This window comes from Megalops cyprinoides, chromosome 15 (assembly GCF_013368585.1).
Source record: "Megalops cyprinoides isolate fMegCyp1 chromosome 15, fMegCyp1.pri, whole genome shotgun sequence".
NCBI classification, from domain to species: Eukaryota; Metazoa; Chordata; class Actinopteri; order Elopiformes; family Megalopidae; genus Megalops; species Megalops cyprinoides.
In genome coordinates this window covers 9,741,607-9,758,275 of record NC_050597.1, presented here as the reverse complement: position 1 = coordinate 9,758,275, position 16,669 = coordinate 9,741,607, and the positions used below count along the sequence as shown (strand labels likewise).

The following is a 16,669-nucleotide window of genomic DNA, read 5'->3' as shown; positions in this document are numbered from 1 at the left end:
ATACATCAGGTCCAGATCACGCAAATACACGCTCAGAGGACCGTACAGCGCCAAGTTACTCGCATTAATTATTTTATGACCAAAAATTCCATATTCAAATAATAAACGATCTAACAAGGCACTAACAAACTTAAAAGGGACTGAACAGGGACTCCCCCAAGAACGCCAGGAAAGAGGAATGGAGAAGGATGAATCTTTCAGCATTGGATGGGGGCCCGAGACTACATAATCATAGACGACTGAAGATAGATTAAGGTCCCCTTACAGCTGTAATTGAGTAGATCTCCCCTCTTCAAATACCATAGAAATAACTCGTTTCTACGTTGTTTTTATCTTTCAAAGATGAGACAACAGTAGAATTGCAATCTTGGATGAAAATTTGGCGACGGGCGCCCGAATGGTTGTTATTCGTACAGGTATTTTTCTGGTTCTTTGACTACACAGAAAGAAGATGGGCATTCATGAAGCAAAAGAAAAATACTGCTGAATTTGCCACTCTATCGCGCACCACTATTGTTACACTGGATTACACCTTTAAAAAGTCCAGAGAACTCAAACATGACCAGCCCACACTCTTGGTCTGTGTTACAAAAAATGGCACTAAAAATCTGAGGAAAAATCCAAAAGTGCTTGCTGTCTTGTCTCTGCACATGATAAAAGTATCGGAATCCCACATAAAGCGATATCTTCGTGTATGAAGATGACAACATGGTGTGTCAGACCTGTCTTGTTCCGTCCGCGCGGTCGGTGAGACTTCAGACACTGATATTACGTTTCAAGTCTCTATTGGGAGAAAAGGTTAAATGGCCAAGAGAGTCAATTAAGTCGACCAGGGCCCGCACATAACAGACTCTTGTTACATCAGGCACGTTAAGTTTAACTACGGGAAAGTCACACTCCGGTGCCAGCAGCGCACACTCTCATAAAGCCCAACATCTTGTAAACAGCGTGAAATGTACAGTGTTACACTGGCTAACGTGGGCCTCCCAGCTAGTGGTCTTGGGCATTGGGTATGATTTCATCCCATACACTTAAATGGGACGAATAATCAGTTGCATATGACTGTTTTCGTATAGTGCGGTTACCACAAGTGCTCAATTCTTCGAATTCGTCATTCCGAGCGCGTGGGAGTGCGGTAGACTACGTTCACCTGGCGTACCTACTGGATTTTAATAACGCAATAATGTACAAAATGGAACATGAGATTGACACGCTACATGATTTGAAGGACAGAAATGCTAAAACTGCCAATGTGATGAGAACAAAATTTTAACGAAATTGCACACCCGTAGTATTTCCCCATCACTTTCCCTTATTCTATGCTTATTTATACTTATACTTATACCTATACTTATATACTTGTTTATTCTTTTAAAATAAACAAAGCCTCCATACGGTGCCCTGGCTGGTGCGGGTTATATTATATGAACTGTTTTTATACAGGGAGGTACAGATTTTATTTATAACTAGAAATCGAATAGCAAACTTCAGCGATATTAACCTGACTACAAGAATAAAGGGCGTCTAAGTGATCTTTAGAATACAAAAAAAATCTTTATCCACCCCAAATCTCCTATCCACATAACAATAAACCTGGGTTTTGTCAGAGTCCACCGAAGAACACGGAAATCAAATCCTTTTCATTTGAAAAAAATGAAGTTTCTCCAGTTTGTTTCGACTGGCCCTTGTAATCTCAACTAAATGTCCCTCTGCAACTCGCCAATGCACGCCTAATAAAAAAAAACGCTAACAAAATACCTGAACTACCTGAAGGCAAAACAATCTGAGCCTTTGAACAACTTAAACCTTTAAGCAAATAGCTATTCTATTTCCACTAAAAGGTGATAAGCCCGTGATGATGATAAATGCCTTTAACTCTCATCATGCATGTGCACGCGTGCAGTGTTAACGCGCAACTGATGTTTTGGAAAATCTTTAATTACTTCACAATGAACTGCATTTATCCTCAAGCGTGTGTTATAACCTGTAGAGGGAGCCACACCCTACTTTAGATACCATTTAATCTGAAGTTGGAATCTGATAAAGGCAAACTCTGATACAGTGGTGGTGCATAACCTGCATGGAGCGCCGCCCCCTGCATTCCACGCGCACCGCATGTTCACTGAGATTATTGTCAGTATTAAACCTTCCGATAAAGCCGCGAGTTACTTCATCGTCAGATCGGATAGCGAAAGCCAGGTCCAGCGCTGTGTGGAACATCAAAGGGATTGGCATCTGAAAAACTGAAGCCGTTGTTTCTGAACAGAGAAAGGGTATTTCGCAGGTACAGTATTACGTTTGCATGCGATCTGAACTGGTAAGGATGCCTGTTTTAAAGGTTGCTTTAAGAGAAGGTCCGCTGTACACTGACAATACAGAAAAGCGCTGCAGCATAGACCATGGAGAAGAATTAATATGTAATATTGTGAATAATGCGCAAATACTTTGTATCCTGTAAAGCTACATCCTAAAATCTGAATTTCCGCAAGGACAGCATATATACAAGGATAGCATTCAAAATTAAATCTATGCAATTGTACGCAAAATGCACCTGCAATTTCTGGACCACTTTCCTCGTCTATATCTATCTATCCATCTATCTATCTATCTAGCTATCTATCTATCTATTACATAGATATAGGTCGTTGGCCGTTTTTGAAAAGTAACCCTCGCAGTACACAAAATATACTAATAAACAAATAAAAATTTCCATATTGCAATAATTTGAAAATTAATCATTGCAGGTCAGTTTATGAATTATAAAATTTTCCCGTACATTGCTGTCCATCAAACCAGCACGCACGAGGCACTCGCGACCCATGGGGGAAAACGGAAAAGAAATACACTTAAGCGCTCCAAAGCACTTAAGATTTAACTGGACCAACGCCAATGAAAATAGTGCGTAAACACGGGGGAGATGTTTGCACTCGCTCAACAATTCGGCTGCTGATGTAATAACCGGTTTACAATTTTGTAGACTGTCACGAGAAACTGAACACAAAAACTAATCAAGTTACTCTTCCTCTCTTATTTTAGACGCTTCACAATGTACAGGATCTGCTTGTATTTGTGTGTGGCCATAAATTATATTGTGTCCCAAGAAACAGAAGAACCCATCTCCTACACGGTAAGTATCCTTTCTCAACATACGAGCGCATACTGCTCTTATTCCGAAGAACAAACCAAATCGTAAAATAAGGAACAGCCCACACTAATGCGTATTGGAGGCAGAGACACAAAGATCTGCACAAGGAAACTGCGTTTGTTTCAAGCGCTATGAAATCCGGTGAAAGTCTGAAAAAAACTTAACGAAAATAACAGTACAAATGCTTTATGTGTTGATGAGCAACCCCGTAATGCAACCTAACGTACGAGTGCAATTGATGTTTCGATCTGCAGTTCTATATCACACTTACCTTAATACGGAATGCAGCTTTTGACTTCAGAGAAGAATTTGCAGGGGATATTTTCGCTATTGAGCCAATCATTTGATGCAGTTGGCCGGTTGGGAGCTCACTGGTGTCATTCACTGTAAACTCAGACTAATGATTAACATTAGTTGATGAGAAGTTTAGATGCTCCGTCTCATTCTAAGACTGAATACAACTGTTCCTTGGTTAAACTAGCGAAAACACTTTTTCCCTTTGAGTCTGATGTAGCTTGTTGCATTTGAAAACGTGTCAGGCATGATTTGAACGGACTACTAGATTTATTTTTGTAAGAAGCTCACCTGACAGATTGAATTGGAAATAAGACTTGCAGTCCTTGCATATGTGGTCACTTAGCAATGTGGGTAAGACAGGAAAGTAGCAGGGATTGCTGTGGGCATTGGCAAAGCTAGTGGTGATTGCACTGCCTACTGGAAACAGAAGGCTAACCATACTGAATAAAGGGTTGATGATCTTTGTATCAAGCTATGATTTTCAAATATTTATGTTGGGGAAGTTAGGGTGAATACCATATCATATGGGATAACGGTTGACAGAATGTTGTTATAGAGTGATGTGCCTTTCTGGCACCGAGCAGAAAGAAACTTACACCATGTATCACAGTATATCTATTGATCATATTTAATTGAAGTGTAGGGGGAATCAGGTGTGTTCAGAAGAAATACTGGCCTGTGGTTTGACACACCTGCCATATCAACGGTAGATTTTTTTAAAAACTATGATTGCATTCCATTCTGGTCAGTGGTGTTTTTGTACTGCTCTCACTGTCACCAGCCTTTTCCCCTCTGTGCAATTGCCCACATTAGTGCAATCTGTTGTGTCACTAGGGCATTTCAACCCTACCAGGGTAGGAATCCTGTCCAGACCCTGGCAGACCAGCCCACCCACACGTATCCCAAAATTATATGCAATGCTTGTTTCTGCTATGGAGAGACAGGCAAACTCTGAAGCTTCATGAACCCCATTACAGTTGGATCCGCCTTGTATTGCCATTCACTAACTTGTGTAAACCACGTGCAAGACTAAAGAAAGCATGTTATAGACTCTGTTCCTCATAACAACTCTATTATCCCCATTATTGGTTCTGATTCTGACCAGTGAGTCATTGATAGCGTATGACAGCTTCACACATTTTTGGGTTCATGAAACCTCACTCTCCTGTCCTGACCTGTGACCCCAATGGGAGTGTGGAAACAGGAAGAACTTAAAAGGGAAGTGTCTTAGAAAGCAAACACCTGAGTTAACAATAGTTTAGGCGGTATATTTCTGCAGACAAGGTTTAATGTACAGTAATTAATTGCTACATTTGTTTCTGTATCACACAGTGCACAGATGGATACACATTTGATCCTGTCAGACAAGTGTGCAAAGGTAATGTACTCTGAAATGCAGTGGACATTTACTGTTTTGTTTTCCCTGAGTCAAAGTTTCACAAGACAAGCACGTGACAGATTTGAGGGATAAATTGCCTTGAAGCAGAATAATATTTTGGAATCTTTAAAACATACAATTGCAGTAATTACACTTGAAACATATCAGAAGTCAAAAAATTTCAAGTTCAGTCTAGAAACAGCAAAATGGAAAAAGGGTTCAAGACATACAGCTCAGGATACAACGAACCCTGACTGATACAGCTAACAATGTGTGAACTGTTCATCGCCTTTTCTACAGACATCTCTAGCATACATATATTTTAGGAAAACATTTGTAATAAATACAAAACATTGATTTAAAAGCCATCTAAGAAGTTTTTTCTAGATGGTGACATACAGCCTGTTCCACAGTATTCTCCCCTCCATGATACAGTATGTGCCATAAAGGCAGTCATAGAAACAGGGAATTCTGGTACATTGCAAAGTTGACTTGTCTGGACACAGCTTTTAAGATCATATGTGGCCTTGAAATATTAACTTTCTCAGTGTGGTTTTGTTTATATAATATCAATGCTGTTTTAATATGATAATTTTGGAGTTTGTTATCTCATGATCACCAGATAATTGTCTCATAATTTATTTTACCAAAATCACAGGATACATAACCCATTAAGTATTTGGTATTATTTAAATCCTTAGATAATAGACAGTGTGATATTGGGATAACAACCCCCCAAGTATTGTTTCATCAAGACTACAAAGAGCTACTGTAATGTTATTAGTGAAATGTAGCATGTTTGTCTCCTGTTTTATCTATATGAATCCACAATACATACTGGAAGGAATTGTGGGACCTTGCTTGATTATGTTTTAGTGATGGGATAGTGTGGCCTTATGAAACCCATACTGGGTTGCAACTACTATGTGCTGTCAATCACTGTCTCATACTGATCACTCAACCAATCAATCAAATTGCTTTCTGTAGCAAAATACCTTTGCACAAATCATTTAGACTCTGAGAGTTCATGAGAGCTCATGAATGGGTTTATGAATCCTCACTGTCCCATCGCTATCAATTAGTAATAACACATTGTTTTAAGAGAAAGTGCTTGCCAGTAACTTGTGTTTTTGTCAGGCTGGTACTATAGTTTCTTAAAACCATGAGAAGTTGCTGGACGTATTTCACTCCATGTGTTTGAAAGACCTTTTATAAATGTCTTATAGGGTGAGCTTATTTACTGTTAGATATTCTGATTTATTGTGGGATGTTAGAGTGCTACATGGTCTACAGGACATATCAGTAAAGGAAGCAAACCTGTTCTCTCACCTCTCCATTTCCCGTTTTTAGACATTAATGAATGCGTCCTTGTGTCAGACGCCTGCAAGGGGGGTATGAAGTGCATAAACCATTTCGGTGGGTATCTCTGCCTCCCCCAAAACGCACAGATAATTGTCACCAATGGGGAAGAGTACACCCCATCACCCGAGCCTGTCCCTGCTCCCCGACCCCCGCCTGTTCAACAGGTGATCCAGAACCCCACCCGGACGCTCCGCTGTGCCCCGGGCTTCGCCCTGGATGAGCAGAACTACTGTAGAGGTAAGGTGTCCTCTTGCTGTCCTGGACTGTGCAGCTGTAGCATAGGACGTAGTCTGCTTCATATGCCCTCCACACCAATGGGTGCTTTTCACTGAGATAAATGAAAAATAGCTTACATTCCATTATATTCTGTGGTGTCCTCCACACCGTATCTACATCGTTCAGCGGTTTCCACCCATCCTATCAGGAAAAGGATCAGTCAGAAGCCTTTCAGACCAATGCACAGACTAACCTGTTCTATGTGATTGTGAACACACAATGCCAGCTGTGGCCATCGTAAATACATCTTCACGGGTGATCTCTGATTTGTGAGGCATATTTGAAAGACAGGCTGAGTTTCACATTGTATGCTTTGCATTTCACAAGGAGAAATGTCACGCCCTGTTGAATTCCTTCATTTTGCAGTACGTAAAAACAGTACGTACAGCTAAAGTCAAAATCAAAGGGTTTTTACAAGCAAATAATCACTGCTCACAAAGGGCTAAACATATGGTTAATGTCATAGTATGTGTATTTTTATACTACAAACAAGATAAACTGGTCTATTACATTGATAACGTATAGAAGCAGAGGCAGATGTCTGACAAGCCAGTCTTAGGGCACTTTATTTTTTGTTTATTTTGCCCTGGAAATGATCCAATGTGGTTTGCTTAATGAATTGAATTTATGATGTAGTAATACACAAAACCTGAAGAAGGGTTTTTGCTACTGCTAATTTAAATCAGGCACTCTGAGCACTATCCTGCACTCATAGTGGTCCTAGTGGTTCACCCAAAGGCCAGTTTTTGAAATGTCCCATGCATTGTACTAAAAGGAAGCTGCCAAGGATGCAGTCAAACTTCACAAGAGACATGGGAATAAACATTTCCACAGTACATGGGGGCATGCAAGCTTATAGTGAAGTAGATCATGGGTCATCAGATCATGGCTCTCTGACATAGCATTGTTTGATCAATAGGGTGTTATAGCTTTTGATGGGCTTATGTCATCTGAAGTCAGATAACATGGGGGGGGCATTTTAATACTATGCTCATGTAGAAGTTGGCTTGCTTGAATGGTGATTTGCATTTGTAAAACTGATGGCCTTGGAGTTTATTTTTGTAGTCTGCTTCTGTGTGAATCTTGTAAAAGGCCGAAGCCAGGTTTTGTAATGTGGAATCCTAACAAGTGTTTTATGGTGAAAACGATCACCATCTCATAAACTGGTGTGGGTGAAAGCAATGTGCTGAAAGGACAATTCACTTAAAGCCACACTGGCTATTCTTTTCACTGTGTCTGTCTTAGCCCTTGGAACATGGAGACACTGGTTAGGAAGGCCGAAAGTAATAGGAAAAAATTTTGCAAAGGGTGTGAAAAAACCTTTACAGAAATATGGAGCACGGTAGAAGAAACTCAAGCCGCAAATTAATTTTAAGAATCCCCAAGCGCCTGTAAAGGAAATGATAGGGGTAACCTCCTTTTTGCTGCGCCTGTGCTATATATACAGCAAGCTGGAACTGAAGATTTAGGGATGGAGCTGGCAAGACCTCTGGCAGCATAGAGATGAATGGAGGGCTGGGATTAGAGAGCTGCAGGGTGCCTTGGCTATGCCCTCCACCCGAACTCCACCCTGGAGCCCTTGGGCTTGGTTGTCTCCTCCATCCTCAGTGGGCAGGGTAGCCGAGGCTGTGCTGTGCTGTGAAATGAAGTGTAATTATAGTACAGTGGTCTGCTTGCATTCGTGACCATTGCAATATCAATCTTGACATCAAGCTGTGCGGGGTTATACAGAAACTTCCAAAGACGCCAGTTTTTCAGTGAAAGTGCTTTTCATTATATTAAAACTGTGCTGACTTCAGTTTGAAAAAAAAAAAATGAAACAGATCAGAACAGTTTTAATCAAACAGAAAACAAATCATAGTAAAAATTGAAGGTTGCCATCCAACCCCATTCATTTAGTGTTGTATATCCAGGACCAGGTGTTTAACATAAAAAGTAAAAGGCTTTCTCAGGGCATGAGCACTTCATTACAGCCTTGCAAATAAACCAGTGCTGGTTGACTTCAGTGGTTCACTTAACTCAGCAGGAGATTACTTGTATCTAAAGCATGTGGTTGAAATGGAATTGTCCACACAAAAACAGGAGCACTTTCTCATGACATCACAACAATGGAGCAGGAACGGCTTTGTCTACTTTGATCCGTTACATTGTTACAAGCTTTGTTTTGGAGCCTTGAATTCTGCCTCGGTTGATTGGGCGAATTTTTATTTGGACCCTGGAAGGAGACACCAGAAGTGTTTGCCTTGCTGTGCCGGGACACTTCAGTAATGCCTTTTGTTTTTGAACTGGGAGCACTGTGTTTTTGCAGAGGCATCATTTCAGAGCAGGTGCTGCACAGATCCACTGATCTCTGTAATCCATATAATAGAAGTAAAGCTGAATGGATATACAGTAAGCAGCGCCTTCCTTAATGTGATCGCGATGAATAAGCAGTATTTTCCTAGCATCAATACAAACCTGGTACTTAGATTTGCTCCACCAAGGTGACATAATGTAAATGAAATAAAAGATGGAGGGGAGGAATTCCCTTCTCCTTTGGAGCCCTCTGGGGAAAAGCCCCTGACTGAACCAGCCAGGCTGAGTAGAGGTAAGCAAGTCACAACTGTAATGTTTGATCAGTGCAAGAAATACCTAGCTGGTGCAGTATTTTGGTTAAGAACAGTATATGCTGTGGACTTGATCAGGTACACAGGGTTTGATAACAAGTATCTTCAAGTTCTGGATTTTCAATTTCTGAAGACATGGGTGTTCAAGGAATGCATGCAGTCACTTCCTTCGCAAAGATATTGTTCTGCATTCCTTTAGTGGTCTGTGTAGTGTTTACAGGAAGTGCTGAAATGATCTTTCTCTGCTTGCACCACGTCTTGTTTGGGAATAGACTTTATAATGTTTGTGGTGGTCCTCACAGAACTGCACACGAGTTCTTTCTGAGCCTTTTTCAGACGTTCCTCCCACTAGATTTAGAAAAAAAAACATGGCATACAATGATATTTAAATTATTGTCAGTACTCCCGCCTCCTAGCCCTGCGCTTTTGGTTTTTTTTTCCTTTTTTTTCTCCTTGTGTTTCTGCCCGGCCCTTCTCTCCGCCCTGTCTCCGCCTTATTACCTGCGCACCTGCATCTCATCCCCTCGTCGGTCTGTCCTTATTTATACCCTGCTCGCTGTGCAGTCATTGCTAGTTCGTCTCAGTGTTTTTTGCCTGTTTCGTCCCCGCGTTTTCTTTACCTCGCTATTCTTGTGATTTTCGACCTGCCCGTTTTTGACTCCGTTGTTTGCCTGCCGCTTTTGCTTAGTTTGCTCGATCGTGCCTTCCTGTTGTCTGACCCTGCCCGTTCTGACTATCCCGCTTTGGATTTGCCCACGGACTGCTTCCCTGGTTTTTGACCCTGCCTGTATTCTGGTTTTTTGATTCTGCCGTGTGTTTTTTCTCTGCCCTCGCGTTTTTTGGGGTCTGCGACTGTGTCCTACCCTGTGCTGCCTGTCAGTACGAACTAGCCATCATGGACCCAGCAGACCTACCTCACCTGAAGGCTGCACTGGAGCTGCAAGGTGCGTTGTTGGGGGGGCATCAGAACCAATTGGACGCCATCGGTCGATCCCTGGAGAGCTTCGCGACCAACCTAGCGGGCGTCACTGCACAGCTGCAGCAGCTGCAGCTCAACCTAGGCAGCCGCTCCCCTTCCCCTCCGTCCGCAGCAGCCTCCCTACCTGTCCTGCCCGTGCCCCCGAGCCGGGAGCCCCGATTGCCACCTCCGGAGTCGTACGCAGGCGATCCGGGAACCTGTCGATCGTTTCTGTCCCAGTGCTCCTTGGTCTTCGAGCTCCAGCCCTCCACGTTCCCTACTGACCGTGCGAGGATCGCGTACGTCATCACCTTGTTGACGGGCCGAGCCAGGGAGTGGGGGACTGCGGTCTGGGACGCCGATGCCCCCTTCTGCCACGTCTACACCGCCTTTGCCGAGGAGATGAAGAAGGTGTTCGACCGCTCCAGGCACGGGCGCGAGGCCGCTAGGGAGATGCTGCTGATCCGCCAGGGGCGCCGGTCGGTGTCGGACTACGCAATCGATTTCCGCACCCTGGCTGCTACCAGCGGTTGGAACACCGAGGCTCAGTATGACGCCTTCCTCCACGGTCTTGCAGAGACCATCAAGGATGAGCTGGCCACCCGGGAGCTACCCCCCAGCTTCGACGCTTTGGTGGAGCTGGCCGTTCGTGTGGACCAGCGCCTTTCGCAGCGGCGAAAGGAGAGAGCTGTCGGTGGACTGCCTGGTTCCTCTCGAGCCTTTCCGCTAGCGCTCGCATCACCGAGCCCCACGCCCCCGCTTCCTGCCTCCCCGGAGCCGATGCAGGTCGACCGCACTCGCCTGTCCCCCGCCGAACGTCAGAGGAGACTCAGCACCAGGTCGTGCCTGTACTGCGGGCAGACTGGTCACTTTGTGGCGACCTGTCCGGTAAAAGCCGGCGCTCACCCGTAGCGAGGGGATTACAGGTGAGCGTTACCCCTATCTGCCAGTCCCCTGAAATCCGCCCCTTGTTCTCTGCCTCCCTGCTCGTCGGGGATCGGCCTCATGCGGTCTCTGTTTTGATCGATTCAGGGGCCGATGGGAGCTTCATTGACGCCGACCTGGCGGCCCGCCTGCGTCTCCCCCGCATCCCGCTGCATTCACCTCTGGAGGCCCACGCCATCACCGGAGCCCCGCTGATTCGCATCACCCACGCCACTCCCCCGGTGAATTTCCTCATTTCTGGCAACCACCGCGAGGCGATCGTGCTGCACATCATCGACTCCCCTCAAGCTCCCGTGGTTCTGGGTTACCCATGGCTGGCCCAGCACAACCCCCACATCGACTGGGAAGGAAACAAGATCCTGGGCTGGAGTCAATTCTGCCACTCCAGCTGCCTTCGCGACGCTCTGGTCCCTGTATCGCTGGTTGCCCCAGCCCCTGAGGAGTTCCCGGACCTGTCGGCTGTGCCGCCGGAATACATGGATCTCAAACCGGTCTTCAGCAAGTCCCGCGCTACCTCGCTGCCCCCGCATCGCCCTTACGACTGCGCCATTAACCTCCTGCCCGGTTCATCTCCTCCTAGGGGCCGCCTGTATTCCCTGTCTGCACCGGAGACCGAGACAATGAATAAATACATCCGGGAATCCCTCGCCGCCGGCATTATTCGTCCGTCCTCCTCACCCGCCGGGGCCGGGTTTTTCTTTGTGGGCAAGAAAGACGGCTCCCTCCGTCCCTGCATTGATTATCGGGGCCTCAACGCCATTACGGAGAGGAACCGCTATCCCCTGCCGCTTCTGACATCTGCATTTGAATCGTTACAGGGGGCTACCGTTTTCACGAAACTGGATCTTCGTAGCGCCTACCATCTGGTTAGGATCCGAGAGGGGGATGAGTGGAAAACGGCATTCAACACTCCATCTGGGCACTATGAATATCTCGTTATGCCATTCGGTTTAACTAATGCCCCTGCCGTGTTCCAGTCCCTGGTAAACGACGTCCTTCGCGACATGCTTAATAGGTTCGTGTTCGTTTACCTGGACGACATCCTCGTTTTTTCCCGTTCCCCGTCAGAACATGTCCAGCATGTCCGTCGTGTTCTCCAGCGCCTGCTGGAGAACCACCTGTACGTCAAGGCGGAGAAGTGCGAATTTACCCGTAGCACTATCTCCTTCCTGGGTTTCATCGTCACGGCAGGGAGCATACAGATGGACCGGCAGAAGGTCCAGGCAGTGGAGGAGTGGCCTCGCCCCGCCTCCCGTCGGGAGCTGCAACGCTTCCTGGGATTCGCGAACTTTTATCGACGCTTTATTCGCGACTACAGCACGGTGGCAGCTCCCCTCACGGCTCTAACATCGGTCAACAGAGCGTTCGCCTGGTCCCCGGAAGCTGAAGGGGCGTTCTGCAATCTAAAGACCCGTTTTACCTCGGCGCCCATTCTGACTCAGCCTGACCCTGCCCGGCAGTTTTTGGTGGAGGTGGACGCTTCGGATGTGGGTGTGGGAGCAGTCTTGTCGCAACGCTCATCGGCTGACAACAAGCTCCACCCCTGCGCCTACTACTCCCATCGCCTTTCGCCCACGGAGCGTAATTACGACATCGGCGACCGGGAGTTGTTGGCTATCAAGCTGGCGCTGGAGGAGTGGAGGCATTGGCTAGAGGGGGCGAATCTGCCGTTCCTGGTGTGGACAGATCACAAAAACCTAGAGTACATCAGGACGGCTAAGCGCCTTAACCCTCGACAAGCCCGCTGGTCCCTGTTTTTCTCCCGATTCCACTTCACCCTGTCGTACCGCCCGGGAGCCAAGAACCGTAAGCCAGACGCTCTGTCCCGTCATTTCACCCCTGCAGATGAAACCCAGGAGCCCGGCACCATCTTGCCCGCCCGATGTATCGTCGGGGCGGCGCATTGGGACATAGAGACCACCGTGCGCACCGCTCTCCAGACTGAACCGGGTCCCAGCTCCTGTCCCCCTAACTGTCTTTTTGTTCCCCAGCCAGTTCGTTCTCAGGTCCTGCAGTGGGGGCACTCCTCGAGACTCGCCTGCCATCCCGGTGCTCGTCGCACCGCGGCATTCATCAGTCAACGATTCTGGTGGCCCACCATGGCTAAAGACATCCGGGACTTCGTAGCCGCCTGCTCGGTCTGTGCCCAGAATAAGACTACCACCCGACCACCCGCCGGCCTGCTGCAACCCCTGCCTGTACCCAGACGACCCTGGTCTCACATCGCCCTCGACTTCGTTACCGGTTTGCCCCTGTCTGACGGTAACACCACCATCCTCACAGTCGTCGACCGTTTTTCCAAGGCTGTTCACCTTATTCCGCTGCCCAAACTACCCTCCGCCAAGGAGACGGCCCAGCTAATGGTGAACCATGTATTCCGTTTGCACGGTCTGCCCACCGACGTCGTGTCTGACCGGGGTCCCCAGTTTACTTCTCATTTCTGGAGGGCGTTTTGCAGGCTACTGGGCGCCACTGTCAGCCTGTCGTCCGGCTTCCACCCCCAGTCTAACGGCCAGACCGAGCGGGCGAATCAACAAATGGAGACGGTGCTACGATGTCTGACGTCCCAGGAGCCCACGGCGTGGAGCCAACACCTGTCTTGGGTGGAATACGCCATTAACTCCCTACCCTCTGCATCCACGGGTCTGTCCCCCTTTCAGTGCTGTGTTGGCTACCAGCCGCCCCTGTTCCCGGCCCAGGAGGAGGAGGTCGGCGTACCCTCGGCGGCGGCGCTGATACGACGCTGCCGCCGTACCTGGAGACGTGCTCGGCTCGCGCTGCTCCGTTCCACGGCCCGGATCAAGCAGTTTGCTGATCGTCACCGCTCCAAAGCCCCTCGCTATCGCCAGGGCCAACGAGTGTGGCTCTCCACACGGGACCTTCCCTTGAAGGTGGACTCCCGAAAGCTGGCTCCTCGTTTTATCGGCCCCTTCCCTATCGCCAAGGTTATTGGTCCTGCAGCGGTCCGGCTCAGGCTCCCGCTCTCCCTCCGTCGCATCCATCCCACGTTCCACGTCTCCAAGATCAAGCCCGTCATCCGCAGTCCTCTCTGCCCTGCTCCCCGGGCTCCGCCGCCGCCTCGCCTGATCGACGGAGCGGAGGCGTACACTGTGCGCCGTCTGCTTAAGGTTCGGCGCCGGGGACGTGGATTCCAATACCTGGTGGACTGGGAGGGCTACGGCCCTGAAGAGAGATGTTGGGTCCCCGCCAGAGACATCCTGGACCCTGCCCTCATCCGGGACTTCCACCGCCGGCACCCTGGTGCACCTGCTGTTACGCCTGGTGGCGTTCGTAGGGGGGGGGGTACTGTCAGTACTCCCGCCTCCTAGCCCTGCGCTTTTGGTTTTTTTTTCCTTTTTTTTCTCCTTGTGTTTCTGCCCGGCCCTTCTCTCCGCCCTGTCTCCGCCTTATTACCTGCGCACCTGCATCTCATCCCCTCGTCGGTCTGTCCTTATTTATACCCTGCTCGCTGTGCAGTCATTGCTAGTTCGTCTCAGTGTTTTTTGCCTGTTTCGTCCCCGCGTTTTCTTTACCTCGCTATTCTTGTGATTTTCGACCTGCCCGTTTTTGACTCCGTTGTTTGCCTGCCGCTTTTGCTTAGTTTGCTCGATCGTGCCTTCCTGTTGTCTGACCCTGCCCGTTCTGACTATCCCGCTTTGGATTTGCCCACGGACTGCTTCCCTGGTTTTTGACCCTGCCTGTATTCTGGTTTTTTGATTCTGCCGTGTGTTTTTTCTCTGCCCTCGCGTTTTTTGGGGTCTGCGACTGTGTCCTACCCTGTGCTGCCTGTCATTATTGATAATGCCACCCACATTCTCTTGACCCCAAAGCTTCATACTTGTCTTTTAAAGAACCTTTAGTTCAGAGAAATTGACATGAACTTCTTCAAAAACTGCATTCACAAAGGAGGCCTGTCCTTCAAGTGACTCAGTGGGAGTATGGTAAGATTTCTAAGGGGTCAAATGTTTTCTCTTTAGATATTACACAGCATGTTTCCCTGCACAGGAAAGTGACTTGTGAATTATCTCTTGGGGAACTCATCTGAAACTCCTGCTCTGACCTGCTGGGTGTTTCTCTTGAGTCTCTGCTGCAGCTGTTGGGCAGATCTGACATGATGTCTGCTCTCCAGCCAAAAAAAGGAAGTAGGTGTGTCCAAACTGTGTACATCTTCAGGTCAAACTTTGCAAGCAATTACATAATAGAGCAGCATTTACCAAAACACTTGGATTTTCTAAATTACCACAACAGACAGGCTTAGAAACACTGATTCCATTTTCAGCTTTAGACACAGCTGGGAGGTGACATTATTTAATATCACCTCAAAACGGCTACGTTTGGCTACAAAGTGTACCCCCCTCCGTACACACACACATATGCGGAACATAATTGTAAAGAACAGATGTGAAGCTTATTAATGTTAGGAAAAAAAAAAAGAGTTTTGCTGTTTTACCACATGGTTGGTTATACATCTGTGGCTGGATTCAGGCAGGCTCGTTTAACCGTTCAAATCAATTCAAAGTGAACACAATAAAAAAACAGGTGTTCTGAGGCCACATGAGGCCCCATTGATCTTGCCTTAGCGTCAGAGATTCAGAAGTTCTGTCTGTTAGCCCAGTTAGTAGCAAATGACAAATCCAGAAATGCGCTGCTGAAGGCAGCCATGGCGGCTCTGGTTCCTTCTGGCTTGTGCCAAGTTACATTGACTCAAGCTGCTTCCAGTAAGATGTTTTTGGCCTGTGTACAGTTTTCTTTGAAAACATGAACATTACATGGCTTTGAAAGTTCTAGAGAGCAGCTACAAGGGCGTGCTCCCTAATGTGGTTCCTTTCACTGCGGAACTGCTGGATTTAAAAATACGTTTCACTGTTTTCATGGATTTAAAAAAAATAACAAGTTTATCTTTGAGCCATGCTACCGGATTAGCAATTTTTATAGTCTGCCTGTTAAACTCAGTTTAGGAATTTCGTAAACATTTTCGCTTGGCCGGGATGATCTCGGTGAGAATGTTGTTGATGAGCCCATTTTTTTTTAAATAGGAAGATGCCATCCATGTTTTATGTATTTATTTTGGCTGTACATTTCAAAGTACTGCATGCTTATCCTCTGATGAGAAGAGGAATCCATTTATGCTCTGCTCACATTAATCACATAAAAGCAGATTCCTTTAAAACAGTAGTGCCTTCCTGATAACCCGAACAAAGGCAGACCCATGCAGACTTGCCTTTGCTGTGGCCTAGAGGTGACCAGCAATATTCCACCAGCTCCAGTTTGTTTAAGTCATTAGTTAGTAAAACACGGCACACAGTTTGCACTTTAATTACTTGCAGATGTGGAAGCGTTTTACTTTCCAGTCCAGCAGCGCAGCGCTACCTTTAGGGGGGGAGAGTTTTGTGTTTTTGAAATAGTGTTTTATTACCTAAAACTGTGCTCAAAGGCTTTGCTTCAAGTTTAAACCCGAATGACACTCTGCGGACCCTCCTGGGCTGACGTTGGGCTGAAGGCTCCCGTGTTGATCTACTGTAGATGTGAACTCCCCTTGTACTCTTGACACCTCACTCCCAGCAAATTTATTACGCTCTGTTTGACTGGATTAAAGACACAAGGCTATGAGTCACATCCACAATGGTCAGTGGCTCCATTACATATTCCTGTTGTGTTTAGAGAAGTTGCCCCCCCCCCCCCTCTTTTTTACAGACTGGGTG

The 16,669-nt window shown here is 46.9% G+C and overlaps 1 protein-coding gene across 3 annotated transcripts in view; it reads left to right on the top strand.

Annotated features, from left to right (window-relative positions):
• The first annotated feature begins 2,162 nt into the window (after positions 1-2,162).
• LOC118790225 (EGF-containing fibulin-like extracellular matrix protein 1) overlaps positions 2,163-16,669 on the top strand; it is a 36,159-nt gene continuing 21,652 nt past the window's right edge. For 2 of the 3 annotated variants that reach the window (XM_036547117.1, XM_036547115.1), the window contains exons 1-3: positions 2,965-3,127; positions 4,775-4,820; positions 6,171-6,419. In XM_036547117.1, coding sequence (XP_036403010.1) covers positions 3,047-3,127; positions 4,775-4,820; positions 6,171-6,419 — 376 coding nt within the window. In that variant the 5' untranslated portion in view covers positions 2,965-3,046. Of the gene's footprint in view, positions 2,285-2,964; positions 3,128-4,774; positions 4,821-6,170; positions 6,420-16,669 lie in introns of those variants that run through there. The other variant, XM_036547116.1, reaches the window with a different exon arrangement.